The 15,862-nt window shown below is 39.9% G+C and overlaps 1 protein-coding gene across 3 annotated transcripts in view; it reads right to left on the bottom strand.

The window, feature by feature from the left end:
- The window catches only part of ptprub (protein tyrosine phosphatase receptor type Ub), a 176,419-nt gene that overhangs the window by 72,789 nt on the left and 87,768 nt on the right, over window positions 1-15,862 (bottom strand). For all 3 annotated transcript variants that reach the window (XM_086113143.1, XM_086113145.1, XM_086113144.1), the window contains exons 3-4: window positions 11,317-11,588; window positions 2,093-2,174 (exon numbers count right to left, since the gene is read on the bottom strand). In XM_086113143.1, coding sequence (XP_085969269.1) covers window positions 2,093-2,174; window positions 11,317-11,588 — 354 coding nt within the window. The remainder of the gene's footprint in view (window positions 1-2,092; window positions 2,175-11,316; window positions 11,589-15,862) is intronic.

Below are 15,862 nucleotides of genomic sequence, written 5' to 3'. Positions count from 1 at the left end.
AAAATCTGTACCTTGTTAGTTTCCTATGCCTAAGCACTGAACCGTTTGTATTGTATGTCCAGCAAACATCACATTTTATTTTCTGTCACTGGCATGTAAGGTACATAAACATAAGTGAATATTCATTTGTGAAAACTCCTGAACCTTTTGGCACATTTCTCTGGCTATATTTTCAAAGGAAATTCATCAAGGAGGTGGTTGTGGCCTGTGTGTACATTTTTCTGATAGTGAAAAGTACTTAAAAATGGAATGCAAAACATGACTGACATACATTGTTTTCTCACTATTAAGACATCATAAAATGTATACTACCGTGTATATACGCGATGGTTTCTGAGTGAACATAACACACTTTATACCAAGGTAAATCTATTCAGAGCAGAGTGTGGGAGTGAATGTTTGAAAGGGACGGCACAGAGTACGCGTCAATCCTCCACGTTTTGACGAATAATGTCCTGGCATGCTGAGCCGAGTTGCCAATGAATCAGTGTGGGAGGAACCCTGTCACGCAATTCCGTGATTAACAATAGAGCAGTGAGGAGAGAGCCCTGCTAAACCAAATAACCATGTGAAAATGCCAGCCGTGCGGCCTGCCATGTCGGAGAAATCGGGTAGGATGTGTCGGCTCGTCACTCCTGATGAGTGACAGAAGAAGATGGCAGAGCAACCGTGAAGCCGAAGCATAAGGGAGAGGCTAGTGTTTATTTCTCACTCACTCACCACCGAGCTCTCTCGATAGCACATCAAGAATATGGTGACTTCTGGATCTTGTTTAGGTACACTACACATTGTGCCATTTAGCCACAAATTAGTCACTTCTGAATTAATTGTCCTCTGCACTGATTGATGCGAAACCATTAAAATCATCCACCATTATTCAAATCGCTTATCCTCACGATGATCGCGGGTGTGCTCGAGGCTATCCCTGCCGTCTTTGGGCCGTGTGCGGAGTACACCCTGAACTGGTTGTCAGCCAATCGCAGGGCATACATTGGCAAACAAACCCCTCACCCTCACAATCACAGCTACGGACAATTTAGAGTGTTCCATTAACTTGCCATGTATGTTTTGGGAATGTGGGAGGTAACCGGAGTACCCGGACAAAAGTAAGCAATTGTAAAACTCGGTATAAAAAGTGTCTAAAAAGTTACGTTTGGCAGAGAATTGACTAAAGTGAACTTGATCAGCGATTTTTTTTTTCCAGACAAAGAGACTTTTCTCTTGGATTTCATCTTACTTCTTCTCTCTCTCACAGTGTGTGCTGCCAAATCCTGTTTACTGGATGTCCGCCACATTGCGAGGCATGCACAGGTCTTGATGAGATTCTTAACTGTTTAATTGCCACAGCGGGTGCCTTCAAAAGACCATCTGTGGTCACAGAGAGGAACGAAATGCGGGGACTGCGGTAGTAGCAAGCGGAGAGAGTGTAAACCAAGCTGTTATTTTTCCTTACCTATTAAAACAAAAGTGGAACCCTGTGTTCTGTTTATTGTAACTGTGAACAATACTGAGTGATAAGACTGAATCTTACAACACAAATCTCTGAGAGCAGTTCACCCCAAATCAAGCGCAGCTGATGAATGTGCGCATGAGCTGACAAGAACCCTCACATTCAGCGGTACAGAGAGACACAATGACCCTGAGAGACCACATCCAGGGCTCAAGGCTTCGAAAGAATGTTACACACCAGGTCCCCACAGGGCTGACATCACACTGAACTGGTGCCTTTGCTTCCTCACCTCGGGCACAAAAAGCCACCAAGTGTAAGGAGACACATTTTTATAAAATCCTTCCAAGGCTTTGAAAAGAGACGTATGACCTAAAGCTCCCACCACTGACAGCCTAACAAGAGATCATGAAAGCGGGCGTCTCTCACCGTCACACGAGGCCTTCAAAATGTTTTAATAGCAGCCGTTGTTGCAGTATCCCTCGGGATAACCAGGATGATCAACCATGACTTTTCTTCATCCTATTTATGTTTCATAGTGCTTTGAAGTACATTCTCCCCTCCAAAACCGTTAAATCTTTTTTTTTCTTCCCCCCCTTCAGCAACCTTCTGTGTTTGCAACTTATTGTCAGAGGTGTCACTTACAGCAGGGATAGTTGAGCACCATGATGTCATCGATAGCAATGTACCCTTGTCGCTCCGTGGAAACAGTAGCCTCGATCAGTACCTGCAAAAAGTGAAAAGTGAAGACACGATGAGCGGGTTTTAACAACACCCAGGGCATCTTTTACATTGATGCGACAGCCATTTTCAAAGGACAATTGACAACCACCATTCTCCGTCGCTCCCTTTCCCCTTTGGTGGCAGATGCATTAATTACAAACAAGCCCATTAAAACTTTGCTGTACATCTGTTGACCCCAAACACGGCAGCAGAAAACAAGAGAAGAAAATAAGCCAGAAAACAGAGACGGATAAGTTTTGCCCGAGTCCGCAGGGCCAAGGGAAATAATAGCTTTATCAGCAAGCACACAATGTGGCGCATGAGTCATTTTACATCCTGAGCAAAGGCTGCTGTGAAGCCAGAACAGCGCGTCGTGCAGCTGCACATGACGCAAGGGAGGACAAATGTCTGTACTATCCTATGGAACACTGAGTTTTGTGAAAGTCAATCAATATCAAATCACCATCCTCAATAATAGAGAGAGTTATGAGAGATAAGGGTGATCTTTGTTTTTTCCAAGAGCCAAGGACAGGTTTCCACACGTTTGATCGAAAGGCTGGCTTGGACTTATTGTTTCACATAATCCTCTGACCGAATGATTACATTGTATCTAGTCCCTCTGGCTTCGGACGTTTATACCATGGCCTCTCCACACAACCAAACTATGCTTCATATGTGTGGAGTGCCTGCTAAAATGAGTCGTAAACGAGAGCCCAATCTGCTCAGGGATATGCAGTCACAAAACCTTCAAATAAAACCAATGAAGTTTATTGTCGTGGGTACATTCTGTATCATTGTAGCAATAATGATGGCAAACTCATTTGAGGGAGTTTTTAAATTCATTCTCCACCCTGAAAAGAAAAGTTTTCACTGAGACCCTCATGTGGAAGTAGGATTTCCAACAAAAAAAAACTGTGAATTTGTCACGATTCAACAATCTGAGGAAACGCTTATGATCTAAAGCATACCATGTGGCATGGATCTGTTTATCTATAGCCGGTGAAGACTTTTCAGCGGCCCTCTTGGAGTTGCAATTGTCACCTGTAAATCTGATGTCTAAAAATATACAATGTTCGAGCTTTTTCTAAAGACGAAATTATTCACATTTCTAATTGCCCCACGGGGATAAAGAAAGTTTTCTGAATCTGAATCTGAATATTATAATTGCAGGGATGTAGTGCAATTATACATAGTAATGAGATCGTGAAGAGAAAGTTCCCAAAAAGTGGCAGAAATCTGAAGAGAAAACCAATTTGAAAACCATTTTCTCTGTGCATGCAGGGCAGGGTCAAAAGAATTAATGGAGGCAAAAGTCATTTCATCCAAAGCAGAGACAGACTGCAATATATGAAATAATTTATCTCCGCGTCAACTTTAATCACTTATTTTATTTTTAGATATCAGGTTCATGTGTATATGGACGACCTTTGCAAGTCACAGGGAATATTACTCTTATTATGATGATGTCTATTTAATTTCATGTTTTTCTGACTGAACGTACCGTAGATTTAAGTTCCACTAATTTTCATAGTTTGGCTTGACTTATACTCATGTGCAACTTGTATATATCCAAAATCCCAATTCACCAATTGTGCTTAATTTTTTTTGGGGGGGGGGGGCAAATACTAATGGTCAATTACTGCCAGCGGCCAGAAGGTGGCGGTAATGCATCAAAAAGTATTTACCAACCACCAAAACAGTGTCGAAGAAATGAAAACAAGAATAAAAAAAATGTTCTTCATTGCATTGCAGAGGTATTGGATCAGGACTCAGTACTGTATTGGCAGACGCTCAAAATCAAGTGACTCGAACTCGGGCTGCAATGCAAAAAAAAAAAAAACCACTAAAAGAGGATAGTTATTAACAGGAAACACAGTTTGCCTTTGTTTCATTGAGCAACCTCCAAATTGTTCTTCAAATCCACTGGAATGCTTCATAAGCCTGTTTTATTCTAACGCCTTGTTATTTGAGTCTCTACTAAAAGAAATGCAGCCATCATTGACTAATCAAGCAAACCTTTTCAATGACTGACCTGAATAACATTTTGGAAACACGTTATATTCGCCCGTAAAGTTGGCTCGGAGGAGAATTTATGCATACACATCAAAAGAGAAGCTTATAAGCTCAGAAAACATGATGATTCTTTTTACTTTGCAGACAAGAAACAGCCTTAGACGCAGGTTCTTTCACCCAACATAAGACCTGCCATAGATATATTCCGAACTCAATAATCTAAACGAAAGGCCATGTGTCCAAGTCAATCTGCTCAGGCAGCAAAATGCCAGCGGGTAGAAGACAGTATCGCCAATATCGTCAAAAAAAAAAAACAACTCAGTTTTGCTGAGGGGTATTTTCATAGCCACAGGCCCAGCACAAACAGGGAAACATTTTCAGACAACATTGACATGGTTTCAATCATTTACAACTTTTTGACTGTCCGAGCCATAAGTAGATGTTTTTGTGATGGGAGCCATCATGTAAAAAGCAATATGTATCACAGACTGAGAATCTGGTGGGGGCTTTTTTAACGTTTCAGCAACTTTACGACATTTCCGCAAACAGCAGCTTCAATTCTGATTGAAATTTCTGTCTCTTTTCGTCGCCAGGTCCACTTGAGCACATAAATCCTCTCCCCAAGGAGATGCCCTTTCCCTCTCAGAAGACGACAAAACAAGTGGTCCAGTTTGACGCTGTAATTACCTTTCTTATCATCATACTTCCAAACAGCAGTACAATTTGGTATGCTCCAACTCCCTCAACTCATTTGAATTCATAAAACACTTTAAAAACAATGACTGCTGTAACAACATGCTGTACACAGATCAAAATCAAATAGCAAGTTAAAACCAATATAAAGACCAAAGCAAGTGCAGCACCTCCTGCTGAATTGAAAGCTAAAGAATAAAAATGGAGAGTGAGGGTGCTTGGCTAAATGGGTCTCTCATAAATGTCTAGCCCCAGCAATTGGCTGGCCATCAATTCAGAACGTACCCTGTCAACTGGGATAGGCTCCAACACGCCCGCGACCCTCGCGGAGTTCAGCGGTTCGATTAATGGATCAATGACAAGTCCATTCTACAGTCCGGTAAATAAACATCTCTGTCTATTATTGGAGGAAATAAGGTGCTTTTCTTCCTCATAAGAAGAGGGAGTTGTCTTTCCTTCTGAGCGGATCATTGATAAAGATAACTTCATTAAAAAATCAACAACAAAATGCAGAAGTGCCCACCTAACTAATTTGACTTTATTAGAAATTGTAATAATCATAATCACAATTTTTATTCAGCAAAGCGACCATGGAGGGTGTGTGTGTGTGTAATACATGAAATGTTTTCCAACCCCAATTTTTTATTTTTATTTTTTACAATGAAGTCGCATGTTTACTTCAGGACCCTTCTCCGATATCAATCTTAACGCTCTCATCAATTGAACTTGTGAGTGCATGTACAGTTTCTACCTGTATCTCTTATAAGGTTGTATGCAGTGGCATTCCTGAGTTGCTGTGTACAATTGGACTTTTCTCCAACCTAATATATTTCCCGTTGAAAGATGCTCTTCGGGTGGTCAATAGGATGGGGTCAGGGGATTATAGTGGCCACGCCATGAAATTCTCAGCGAAAGCTTCAGTGGTATATTTAGCAGCATCGAGTAAAGCGTTGTCTTTCATGATGATTATTTTACTGTGAAAGGCCATGCCAGGAAATGGTCATTTGGAGTCCCCACATATCTTACAGAGGTCATTCCGACACCTTCAGGCAAGCTAAATGGCCCTACATTCTCTTTCTCCATTAATTCAGAACAAAACCTCAGTCATTCACTTCCTTTGTGGACATTGCATCCTTGTCTTTGGAGGATCCTGCATCTCGAGTTTTGGGGGACTCCAAACACACCAGCAGCTTCAAGTACCTGCTTGCAACTCATCAGTGTATTTTTCACAAAACTTCTGTCTTGATATGATGCATTTCCCTGAGAGAAACCTTCTTTTATCCGACTTTATCTGAACAAACATGTTTGCCCTATGAAATTGAAGTACTATCAACGAGTGGAAAAAAGAAATGCCCAGTTTAAAGCATAGAACGTGAGAAACGTTTAACCGTGAAGAGATCCCTATTGGAAGACTTGGAGGGCTGGATAACATCTTAAATATTTGATAGGAAGATTCTCCTGGTAGTTGAAAGGCCGACAAAGTGGGGAAAAGCTGCATGCTATCCAGATGCATTTTCTGGTCAAACTTTTCAAGGTGATCTTAATATTTTCACAGAATAAATCACTGAAATGCATAATGCATAGTGAAAAGGGGAGAACTTTGGAAAGCTCCAAATGACAAATACAAGGAAAGATGGGTGTAATTTTCTATAGTATAATATTCAGTTGTATTAAATTGATTGTTGGTGAATCAGCTCTTGAAACAACCAAGGTGAAAGTGAGTCAATTACTTGCCAGAAACCAATAGAGGTACTGTTGTATCTATCCAATAATAATGTGAAAGCAAGTTTTGAGGTGCGAACCATCACTGTCGTTGTGTGCAAACTAACTTGAGTTATGAGTGGTAGTTAAAAGTGGCAGCTGACAGAGTTTACTTTAACGAAGAATTAGATACTGTATATTGAACCAAATCACATTTACTCAATTCTCTTCAATGTGTGAATGGCTTGAAGATGCTTGTGTTTACATGTCTGCTTACACGGTTGTTCGAGCTAACCCAAAAGCCGCCATCATTTCTGAGTTGTCGCATGGCAACGAGACTGACTGACAATGATGCAAGGGAACCTGTCGTGTTTTATTGTGAACTTGCCCAGCTGTTCATTTCAGATACAGAAAATTCGGACTTTGATGGATTTGATCATGAGGATTGATACAAAAATATCGTCAATACTTGTTAAAGACTTCAATAAAGTACAACCAAACTCAGTTTTGCTCCCACTGCCTTCTTAAAAACATAAGCTAGCGTGCATGCATGCTCCCGTATTGTTTAAGCTAGCGCACGTTTTACCATGCCTCCATCCAAAAATACAATGTGTCTTGTGTATGTGTTAAAAACAGACATAGCACCTGAGAATGACGCTTCACCTTTCAATACGGTGTGTTGTATGGTCGTGAACATTTGATGTTTAAATTGCAAAAGCCTTTGCAACATCTCAGAAGTGTGAGGGTAGCAAACACTGACAGAGCTGTGACGCCAGTGACATCTGGCTTTTTACAAAGTTTGACGAAGGGAAGATTTCCAAGTTACAAACATTCTAAAACTTTGGAGACAAAGGCACTAGCGCACAAAATATAAATACCGGTACTATTTTGTGGCGTGCCCATTGAACTGATTGAGTCGTTTTATTCAAAGATAGTAGTATTTGCCCAGTCTTAAGAGATTTACACTCCTCCTCATATTAATCATCCTCCTCTGAATTGGCAGCCCTGGAACAATTCTGACTCACTAGGTACCTTGTGTGGGATTGTATAAAAGAAGTCATAACTACGAGAGAAAAATAATTCAGACCACAAAGCCAAACATTGTTCAGAGGAATCTCAACTAGCAACAACACAGATGACTACCAGTACCATTTGAGTACTCGCCGATGCTTGATAAAACCATTACATCTTGCAATATAATAACATAATAAATCACATTTTACAAAATAAAACAAAATGAATCATTACAACTGTGATCTACAGTGTGTGTTAACTAAAGCATTCCAATAAAAATGTAAATTCTCCTTGTAATTCGCTTTATAATACTGTGCAGAAATAAACAGTTATACTTTTTTTGTTTGTTTTTCACTAAGTATGTCGGAAGGACACTCGCGCAGCAGTTACTAGCTGCCGAGTGTACACATGAATGGTGGCTACACTGACCAACAACAGCATGAACTACACAACAAACGTGTGAAAATTAAAAACAAAGAAAGTAAGATGAAATGCACACAGCGATGCATGGAGTTCGTTACCTCCAACACACTGGTTATATGGTATCGGTGCATGTGGTCTTGGAGATTTTTTACAACCGCTGATAGCCTTATCCCGGTTATTGGTGCATCTCTAATCAGCACATTATTAATGCATTCAGAGCTGTCTTGACATGTTGAGAAAACGACCATTTTGCAAGAGAGTGATCACAGCTCGGCTCCGGATCCACTGAGGTGATCTTTAACAAGAGCAACAGCTATTAAAATATTTAATAAGGGCATTGCAGTGATGGGGCGATTCACACTGCTGATGCCATGCAAAGACAAATTAAGTGGTGTATTGACAATTATTATTGTTAAAATAAGAGGCACGGCCATTTCCCTGACACCTTATTAAGCCAATTTATGAAGCTCTGGAAGTCTGACTGCAGGAGCCATTGAGTAGCAGTTTTACAAAGACTTTCATACTCACAGAACACGTTAAAATTATGCATAATTATACAATAATGTTCGTTATTTATGTTAATTTTTAATATGTGGAAAATATGTTCTTGGTCTGCCATCTCAAAGTAATACAGTACAACAACAACACTTGTCATCCATACCAGACAAATACTGCGCCTTAAAAAAAAATTATAGTACAAATAAATAGTTAATTGATTGTGATTCTCCTCATCGTCATAGAAATGTAGTCAAATACCCGTTCTTTGTCATGACCACGTTGATATGCATCCCATGGCATTTGTCTTCCATCGCCGTCGTGAAAACCACAAGCAGATTTGATCAAAATCATTGGAAGTGACTGCACACGTTTTATCAGTCTCAAAATGTCAGCCCCGCAAAATGCGAGCAATCTGTCCAGTGCATACCCACTTCTAAGCCAGGCACCAGCTCCATTGAATAATGTACATTTCACAATGCATATAACAACTGATAATACTTTCAAAATGAAATATTGATCCGATCCTATTACGGAATCAGGATTTGTCCATCCTCGAATGTCAGGTCGGAAAGGCTCAAGCTCCATGTACCTCCACGCTGGTGAAATAATAGAAGGGTGAATATTGATCTGATCCTTTTTTTATACTGGGACAGCAGCGAACGCAAACACAAACATCAATTGCGTCTGATTGGCCTGATATGTTGCTTCTCTAATTTGTAAACAGTAGCTTGGGTACTCTCGTTCATCCTTCATGAAACTAATCACCATTTGTTGTGAAATGTCGGACTAAGCCTTTAAGAACACATCTCATGACTCAATGGAGGCATGTGACTCTCAGTTTCATGAAATAGAACAGCCCTCACATTAAGCCCATGTTCACAAAACAAACATAACACATTTGTAATGAGCTGTCGTCTGTATCTGACCAACGTGAAAAATTAACATCTAATGTGAGAAAGCACATTGCGGGAAGTTGTAGCAATTTTATTGTTGTTTACTTGTTTTGGCCGTGTCATGGTCATGTGAAACTCAATGCATCAGTTTGCTTCTTTTGGAGTACATCGTGTCGACTCTCCCTCACACCGACAAGTAGACAACCACACCAATTATGGTCATAGTGCAACGATCATAAAATGTAGCTACTAAAAAGAAGCTATCAGTCAGTCAGTTTTAGTTAAAGTGATATTGGTGGACAATGGCTGAATGTGCATGACAATATTTTATTTGTTATTAGATATTATTTATTATTTATTTGTCTGACGGGGTAAGATAAAATTCAAACGTTATTAAACAGCTATTCAGCACTTGAGGAGTCTTTTCACTGAATACTTATTTGCTCTTACTCAAGTAATTATTTGGAGGATTATTTTTGCTTTTACCGGAGTCTTATTTTAAAGTAATAATAATGCTACACAAGTACAATATTTTGCTACTCCACCCACCTCTAATCATAACACTGGGCCTCTCCGTCCGTCTAAGACGCTGTGTCTTTTTGAATTAAACAATTTTTTTACATGACAAGAACTTCAAGTCTTCGGAAATCACAGCGTTGTTCAGCGTGTTTGTCCCTGCCCATCAGAAACACCTTTTATCTCATTGTCATGCTACGGGATGGGAAAGAGTCGCTCTAAATCTTGCCCCTGTTTGTACAAGGAACTATTATTTACAAAGTGAAGGTCAGTTCTTGCAGGGTTGAACACAATTCAATTAAGTTACAGCCGCTGACAGTTCATGATAAAATACACACTACTCAACTTAATTGCTTTTTGACAGTTCCACTGAGTTTGCAGAAAAATTCAATTGAATCAAATGATGGATAAACTTTGAAAGCGCCTTACAAACCATCTGCAAAGCAACAGGAAAATCTGCGACACGCATTCAATGCCAGCCAATAAATCAATATTATAAATAGGCTATGAAGCATGATGAGCATTATTGTAGATGTCTGTCATTAGACTTGACAGGGTAAAAATCACAATTAGGTACATTCTGTATGAGTATGAATAAACGGTTGAATTAAGCGCCGGAACAATGCCTTTTATGTGCTACATTTTTATAGGACATTGATGAGATTTGTGTTTCATAAGTGACTTCTTCTGTGACGTACAAACACATTCAAGCAGATATAAACCAGATGATTTATACTGACTTGTTGACAGTTAGCCCTATTGGATGGAAAGCCATCCAAGTCCCTTCCATCATGACTGATCCAACCATATAAGAATATGGCAAGGGTGGTAGCAAGAGAATTGACAGCAAGCGAATAGATAGATTTATTTTCATAAGATCTCTGTCATGACAACTGACGTGAAAGAAAGGGAATTTGACACCTTAGTGAATGAATAAAATGTCCCATTAAAAGATAACATAAGGGATGGCAAGAGTCCTTACACTCTGTACTTAGGTAAAAGTACAGATAGTGAATTTACATCTTGCTTTTCTTAGATATCTTTTCCAGAGGTTGGAAAAAAAACTGAACAAGCCTACAGGTATTTTGACAAAGTAAGGAATAGGAAATTCAGATATTTGTAAAAGATGTCCGAAAAATACTCAAGTAAAAGTACTGATACCTGAAAAATCTACGAACCCTACACTATTGTACTATTTGTATTTCATTACGTCCCACCACTGCCCTTAGGTGGGACCACATACAAAAAGCCACCGAAGACCAACAGTTGACCTGATCCTCCAAACATGAATTGGAGCATCTGACAAAAACAAACATCAAATCAACACTGAAAAAAATGTAAGTAATAGATCGATGGTGTCAAATAGCAAAAGAATACCATCACCGCCATCTTTACCTGATATTCATTTGGCCAGAAGGTACTGACAGCCAGCTCCATCTGATGCCACTGCTTCCCGTGAGATCCCGACGTGTTCCACACCGGGTTGCCCAACGGACCGCCGTTGACACGCACGTACGCCTTCAGGGTCCCTGGACTGTGGCCATCGCGGCTGTACAGGAAGTAGCTGAACTGGACACAGTGTGTGTCATTCTCACTCAAACTCTGCAGCAGCAGCTGAGCGCAATGTCCCGCTACATGCTGCGAAGAGTTGATCAACATGTAGGATCCTAAAATGAGAAGTGAAAGAAAATCAATTTAGGACACTTTCATGCCTTTTCTGGATAAGGAAAAATTTGGTGAAAATACAAAGTACTTTTAAAGGAGCGTATAGCCTCAGAGCAAGCATCAACTAGCTGTAAAGTAGATGTGTCCCTGGAATATGGACACAAGACAAAACATACAAACATGTACACTGATACATGCATAACTAATGTCATATTGCTGTGACCAAAAGAAAAACACCTACAAGATTTGCTTAAAAGGACACCATTAGACATAATTCATTCATGGATGTCATGTGTCCAAATCATCACTCACCAGATCACTAACGTGACTAAACTTTGGTTTAATGTTTTTGTTTTTTTTAACAAGCGAGATTAATGTTTAAAGTAGAAATTAACCAATCTCAGTTTTTGCACCCAAGTCTGAGTCATTTGCACCTACTGATACCAAGTCTCCATCAAGCATTGCAAAGAAAAAATACAGCGTACCCAAAGTGTCTTATCTCTTTTATGTATTTTTTTAAAATACATTTATTCCAACATGCTAATATTTTATGTAGCTCTAAGTCAGCAGTTGTTCAAATTATGTAAACATATTACATTCTTGACTTTAGAATGTGAGAAAAATTAAAAAATCTAATGTTTTGCAGCCGGTCAGATCCGTTGAAAATCAGGTGATGGGCCCCGATTTCGGATCAGGACAACTGTAGTTAAAACCACACAGTGCTTTGTAGAAAAGTAACATTTCGTCAACAAATATACAGTTCCGGGGATTGTCTGGCAACCGGTTCAGGGTGTCCCCCGCCTATTGCCCGAAGACAGCTGGGATAGGCTCCAGCACCCCCCCCCCCCCCTCCCACGACCCTTGTGAGGATAAGCGGATTAGAAAACGGATGGACGGATGGATACAGTCCCCCTCCCCCTTTTGCCTCAAATATGGTTTGATCCACCCAATCCCACTGTCCGATTTTAAATGCAATGAGAAAAGCACACCTTTGGCATGCTAATGTGTCAATAATAAAGCCAATTAGCTTATTATCGGAATGACGATGATTGTTGAGACTCCTATTGTTTGTGGGTGTGGCTGATCTCTTGCTCACCTATCGGAGGCTCTCTCGCGCCAAAATTGTCAGCACCTACAGGTATAAACTTTTCATCCTAGAATCACCCCTGTGATATATCATGCTAAATAAATGCACAACATAATGACAAAATGCAGAATTCAAATATATACTGTATATATTTTTAAAATACATCAAGAATTGTCCAGATTTAAAATGTTTAAGTATTTTATTTCTTTACTTGACATACCCCTAGTACAATATTCAAATTCCAACTACGTGACAAACTGTGCAAGTTAAACAACAGCAACATTTAATTATTGATGCTCTCATATTAATAATTTGGGTTTGCTTTCTAGTAATTTGTGCCCTTGATTAATATATTCATCGATACAATTATGAAGTTATGTTAATATGTATTCTCAAAGACTTAATACTGAGAACCTCATTAGAGGCTTAGCTTTTATGTCATCCATATAAGCCTCGCGCTGCATGAGATGAAGCCACAGAGTCTTTCCTCTCTCCAAACTCAAAGCTTTTCAAACTGATTTCTTGATAACTGCTGGGAGCTTGTGCGCGATGCTACAGAGATTTGTGTTAAGCAGACACTCTGTGAACTGCGGCACACATATCACAAAGGATTAAATCTGCTTTTAACCATTTTTAGCTGTTCAAATCCACCCCCCAAAAAACTTTTTCTCAGTCAAATCACAGTCATGCATGTAGGCGTTTGATAATGGGGGGTTGGGGGGGGCATACCCTGCTGAATAAAAATGCATTCAGTAACATTGGCTGAGAAAATCATTTGTGTCAACTGTAGAAAGAAAAAACAAAACAAGTACAAGAGTAAGCCCATTGGTAGCCTCCTGATCAGGATAACATAACCCCCCCATTGCCCTTTCCTAGCATCTGCCCTTCCTTCAGTTTCTGTCCGTTAACATGATTAGCACAACAATGCTGGAGACCTTCCTGTGTACCCGCATAATCAAGCCTGTCGTCATTGTACTCCGAGGCCTCTCTGTTCTCGGTCACTCAATGTCCTCAGAGACCACATAGTCGAGCTCTGGCGCCAGGTGGCCCGAAGACCGTTATTTTCCATTCTGATGCAATACCAAGTGAATGCTGATGAACACAGCGAAAAGTAATTAAGACTCGTATTTCCTCAAATGAACCGAAAACGTTTTACTTTGAACAATTTGTCCATGAGCTGTTGCACTATAGACAGAAAATCTTGTGCTTCTTAAATGTACTCTTTTTTTTTTTTTAGGCAAAAGGTAATCTGTGAAACCACAAATAAAACATTTACGTGCACAAGAAAAAACATCCACTTTAATGTGTTGCGCAATAGGATTGAGATTCACAACCCATCACACCCAAACTGTAAACAAAGTTAAACAGGGGACCGCAGACAAGTAGAGCTGGTCGTTATCTTCAGGCTACAGTACTTATTTTACTGCAAAGCCCAATTGCCCCGCAGCCCACTGTCAACAGCCACTGATTTGTGTCTTGTCCAGGGCTGGGGATCACTGCACTCTCATATTGCTCTGTTTAATTAGATCTTTCACAATCCCGTCCTCCTATCGTGCCTCCTGCAGGCTCGCGAGGGACTCATAAAATCATAGCAAGGGTGGAAGTGGTAAAGCCGCACTGTTCTCACCGGCAGCTGGACCCTATATGTGGCTTTTTTTCCGTCATATATAGTTTTGAGACGTTATTAAGACCTGTGCAGCCACCATGCAGTTATCTATAACACCGCACATGGAGAGATTCAACGTGAATGTGCAGTCGTGTCACATTTTAATGAAGTTCCCTACGAGATGGCATGTGATGTATGAAATGGCCATGAATTAAACATTGTGACAAATTAAATAAGCCTAGGATATATTTTGTGCTATAATCATGATAAGGCGCAAGATAGCATGGATAACCCATTCGGTATAATTTTAGTTCATGTCATATCAAAGGTTTTGTCTCACTGTCGAACCGATGATGTTTCTCAACAGTGGAGCAATAGAACCAGACGGAAAAGAAAAAGTATTCGTAAATCAACTCAGCTTTACCTGTAAAACACTTACAAATATATTCTCACTTCATTCTTTAACATTGTGATTTTTTTTAACCATGTTTTTCAAACGGCAAGGATGTGCTGCTATGTCCCTAATTCTACACGACATGGATGTTTACGAGTGACTAGAAATCAGACCATTTAGCTCCAAATTTCATTTGGAAGCTACACAAATCCAAGAAAAATTGTGCAAAAGACAAACTGCTGAAATTCGATCCAGAGGTAGGACGTCAAAAAAAAGTCTCCGATGTTACATCTTAAAAATGCATCGCTTATCAAACTAAAACGTGGCGTATAGAAGGGCTGAAAATTTTCAGTGGCTGATAGAATAAGATTTATTCGTCTCTGCTTCTTTTCATTGAAATGCTGCATGTTCATGGTAACATATGCCCACCCTTAGCAAAGCTAAATTGATTTAAAAAACAAATTTATTATTTTGAGGCCTATCATTTGTATAACTCAGCATCCTACAGTTCAAAATAGAGAAAAGAAATGCAAATACATCGTGGATATGAACAATTAATTTCTTAAATATACCTCTAAGTGCCTTGTCCTGGCTTACGTAACTGGTTCTGGGGCTTGCAGGCTGATTGTGTTACTGTTCGCTGGACTATTTTCTTTCTAGAGACTTATTAATTGACCTGTTAATTTGCTGCCTATAGTTGGCAGCTCTCTGCTTAATCGTGGTTGCAACCAGACTTCTGCGAAAAGCGTACTGTCGAGCCAAGCAATATTTCTGGTCACTGGAGAGACAACATTAGCTTAGTAATTAGCATTAGCTTTGCCTGTTCTCTCATGCTCAGGGTTGAAACTTTGGCAAGAACGTAATTAATTGCGTTGTCTAGAATCGCAATTTCGATCAAAAGACGATAAATCGTTCAGCCCGGGCGTCCGCGTACAATCACACACAAGCATCCACAGGATGATTGAGCAAAGTGCAGAGAAATCAGAGTGGCATTCCTTCAGCTGATGTCGCTGTCAAGGGCAAACTAACATCTGTAACAAGATTAGGAATGATTGAGCGCATCATAATTCATACAGAGTTCTGGTGGACTATGACCTGGTCACAGAATGGAGGTGACATTGTCTCTGGCCAGAAAATGAGGATGACCAAGCAACATTTGGACAAAATAAACACAGTGAGCAAAAGAAAG

The sequence above is a fragment of the Hippocampus guttulatus genome, chromosome 6, assembly GCF_054856545.1.
Source record: "Hippocampus guttulatus isolate MCC_2025c chromosome 6, RoL_Hgut_1.0, whole genome shotgun sequence".
Taxonomy (NCBI): domain Eukaryota; kingdom Metazoa; phylum Chordata; class Actinopteri; order Syngnathiformes; family Syngnathidae; genus Hippocampus; species Hippocampus guttulatus.
Note: the sequence above shows the minus strand (reverse complement) of the source record. Positions and strands in the feature narration are given on the sequence as shown.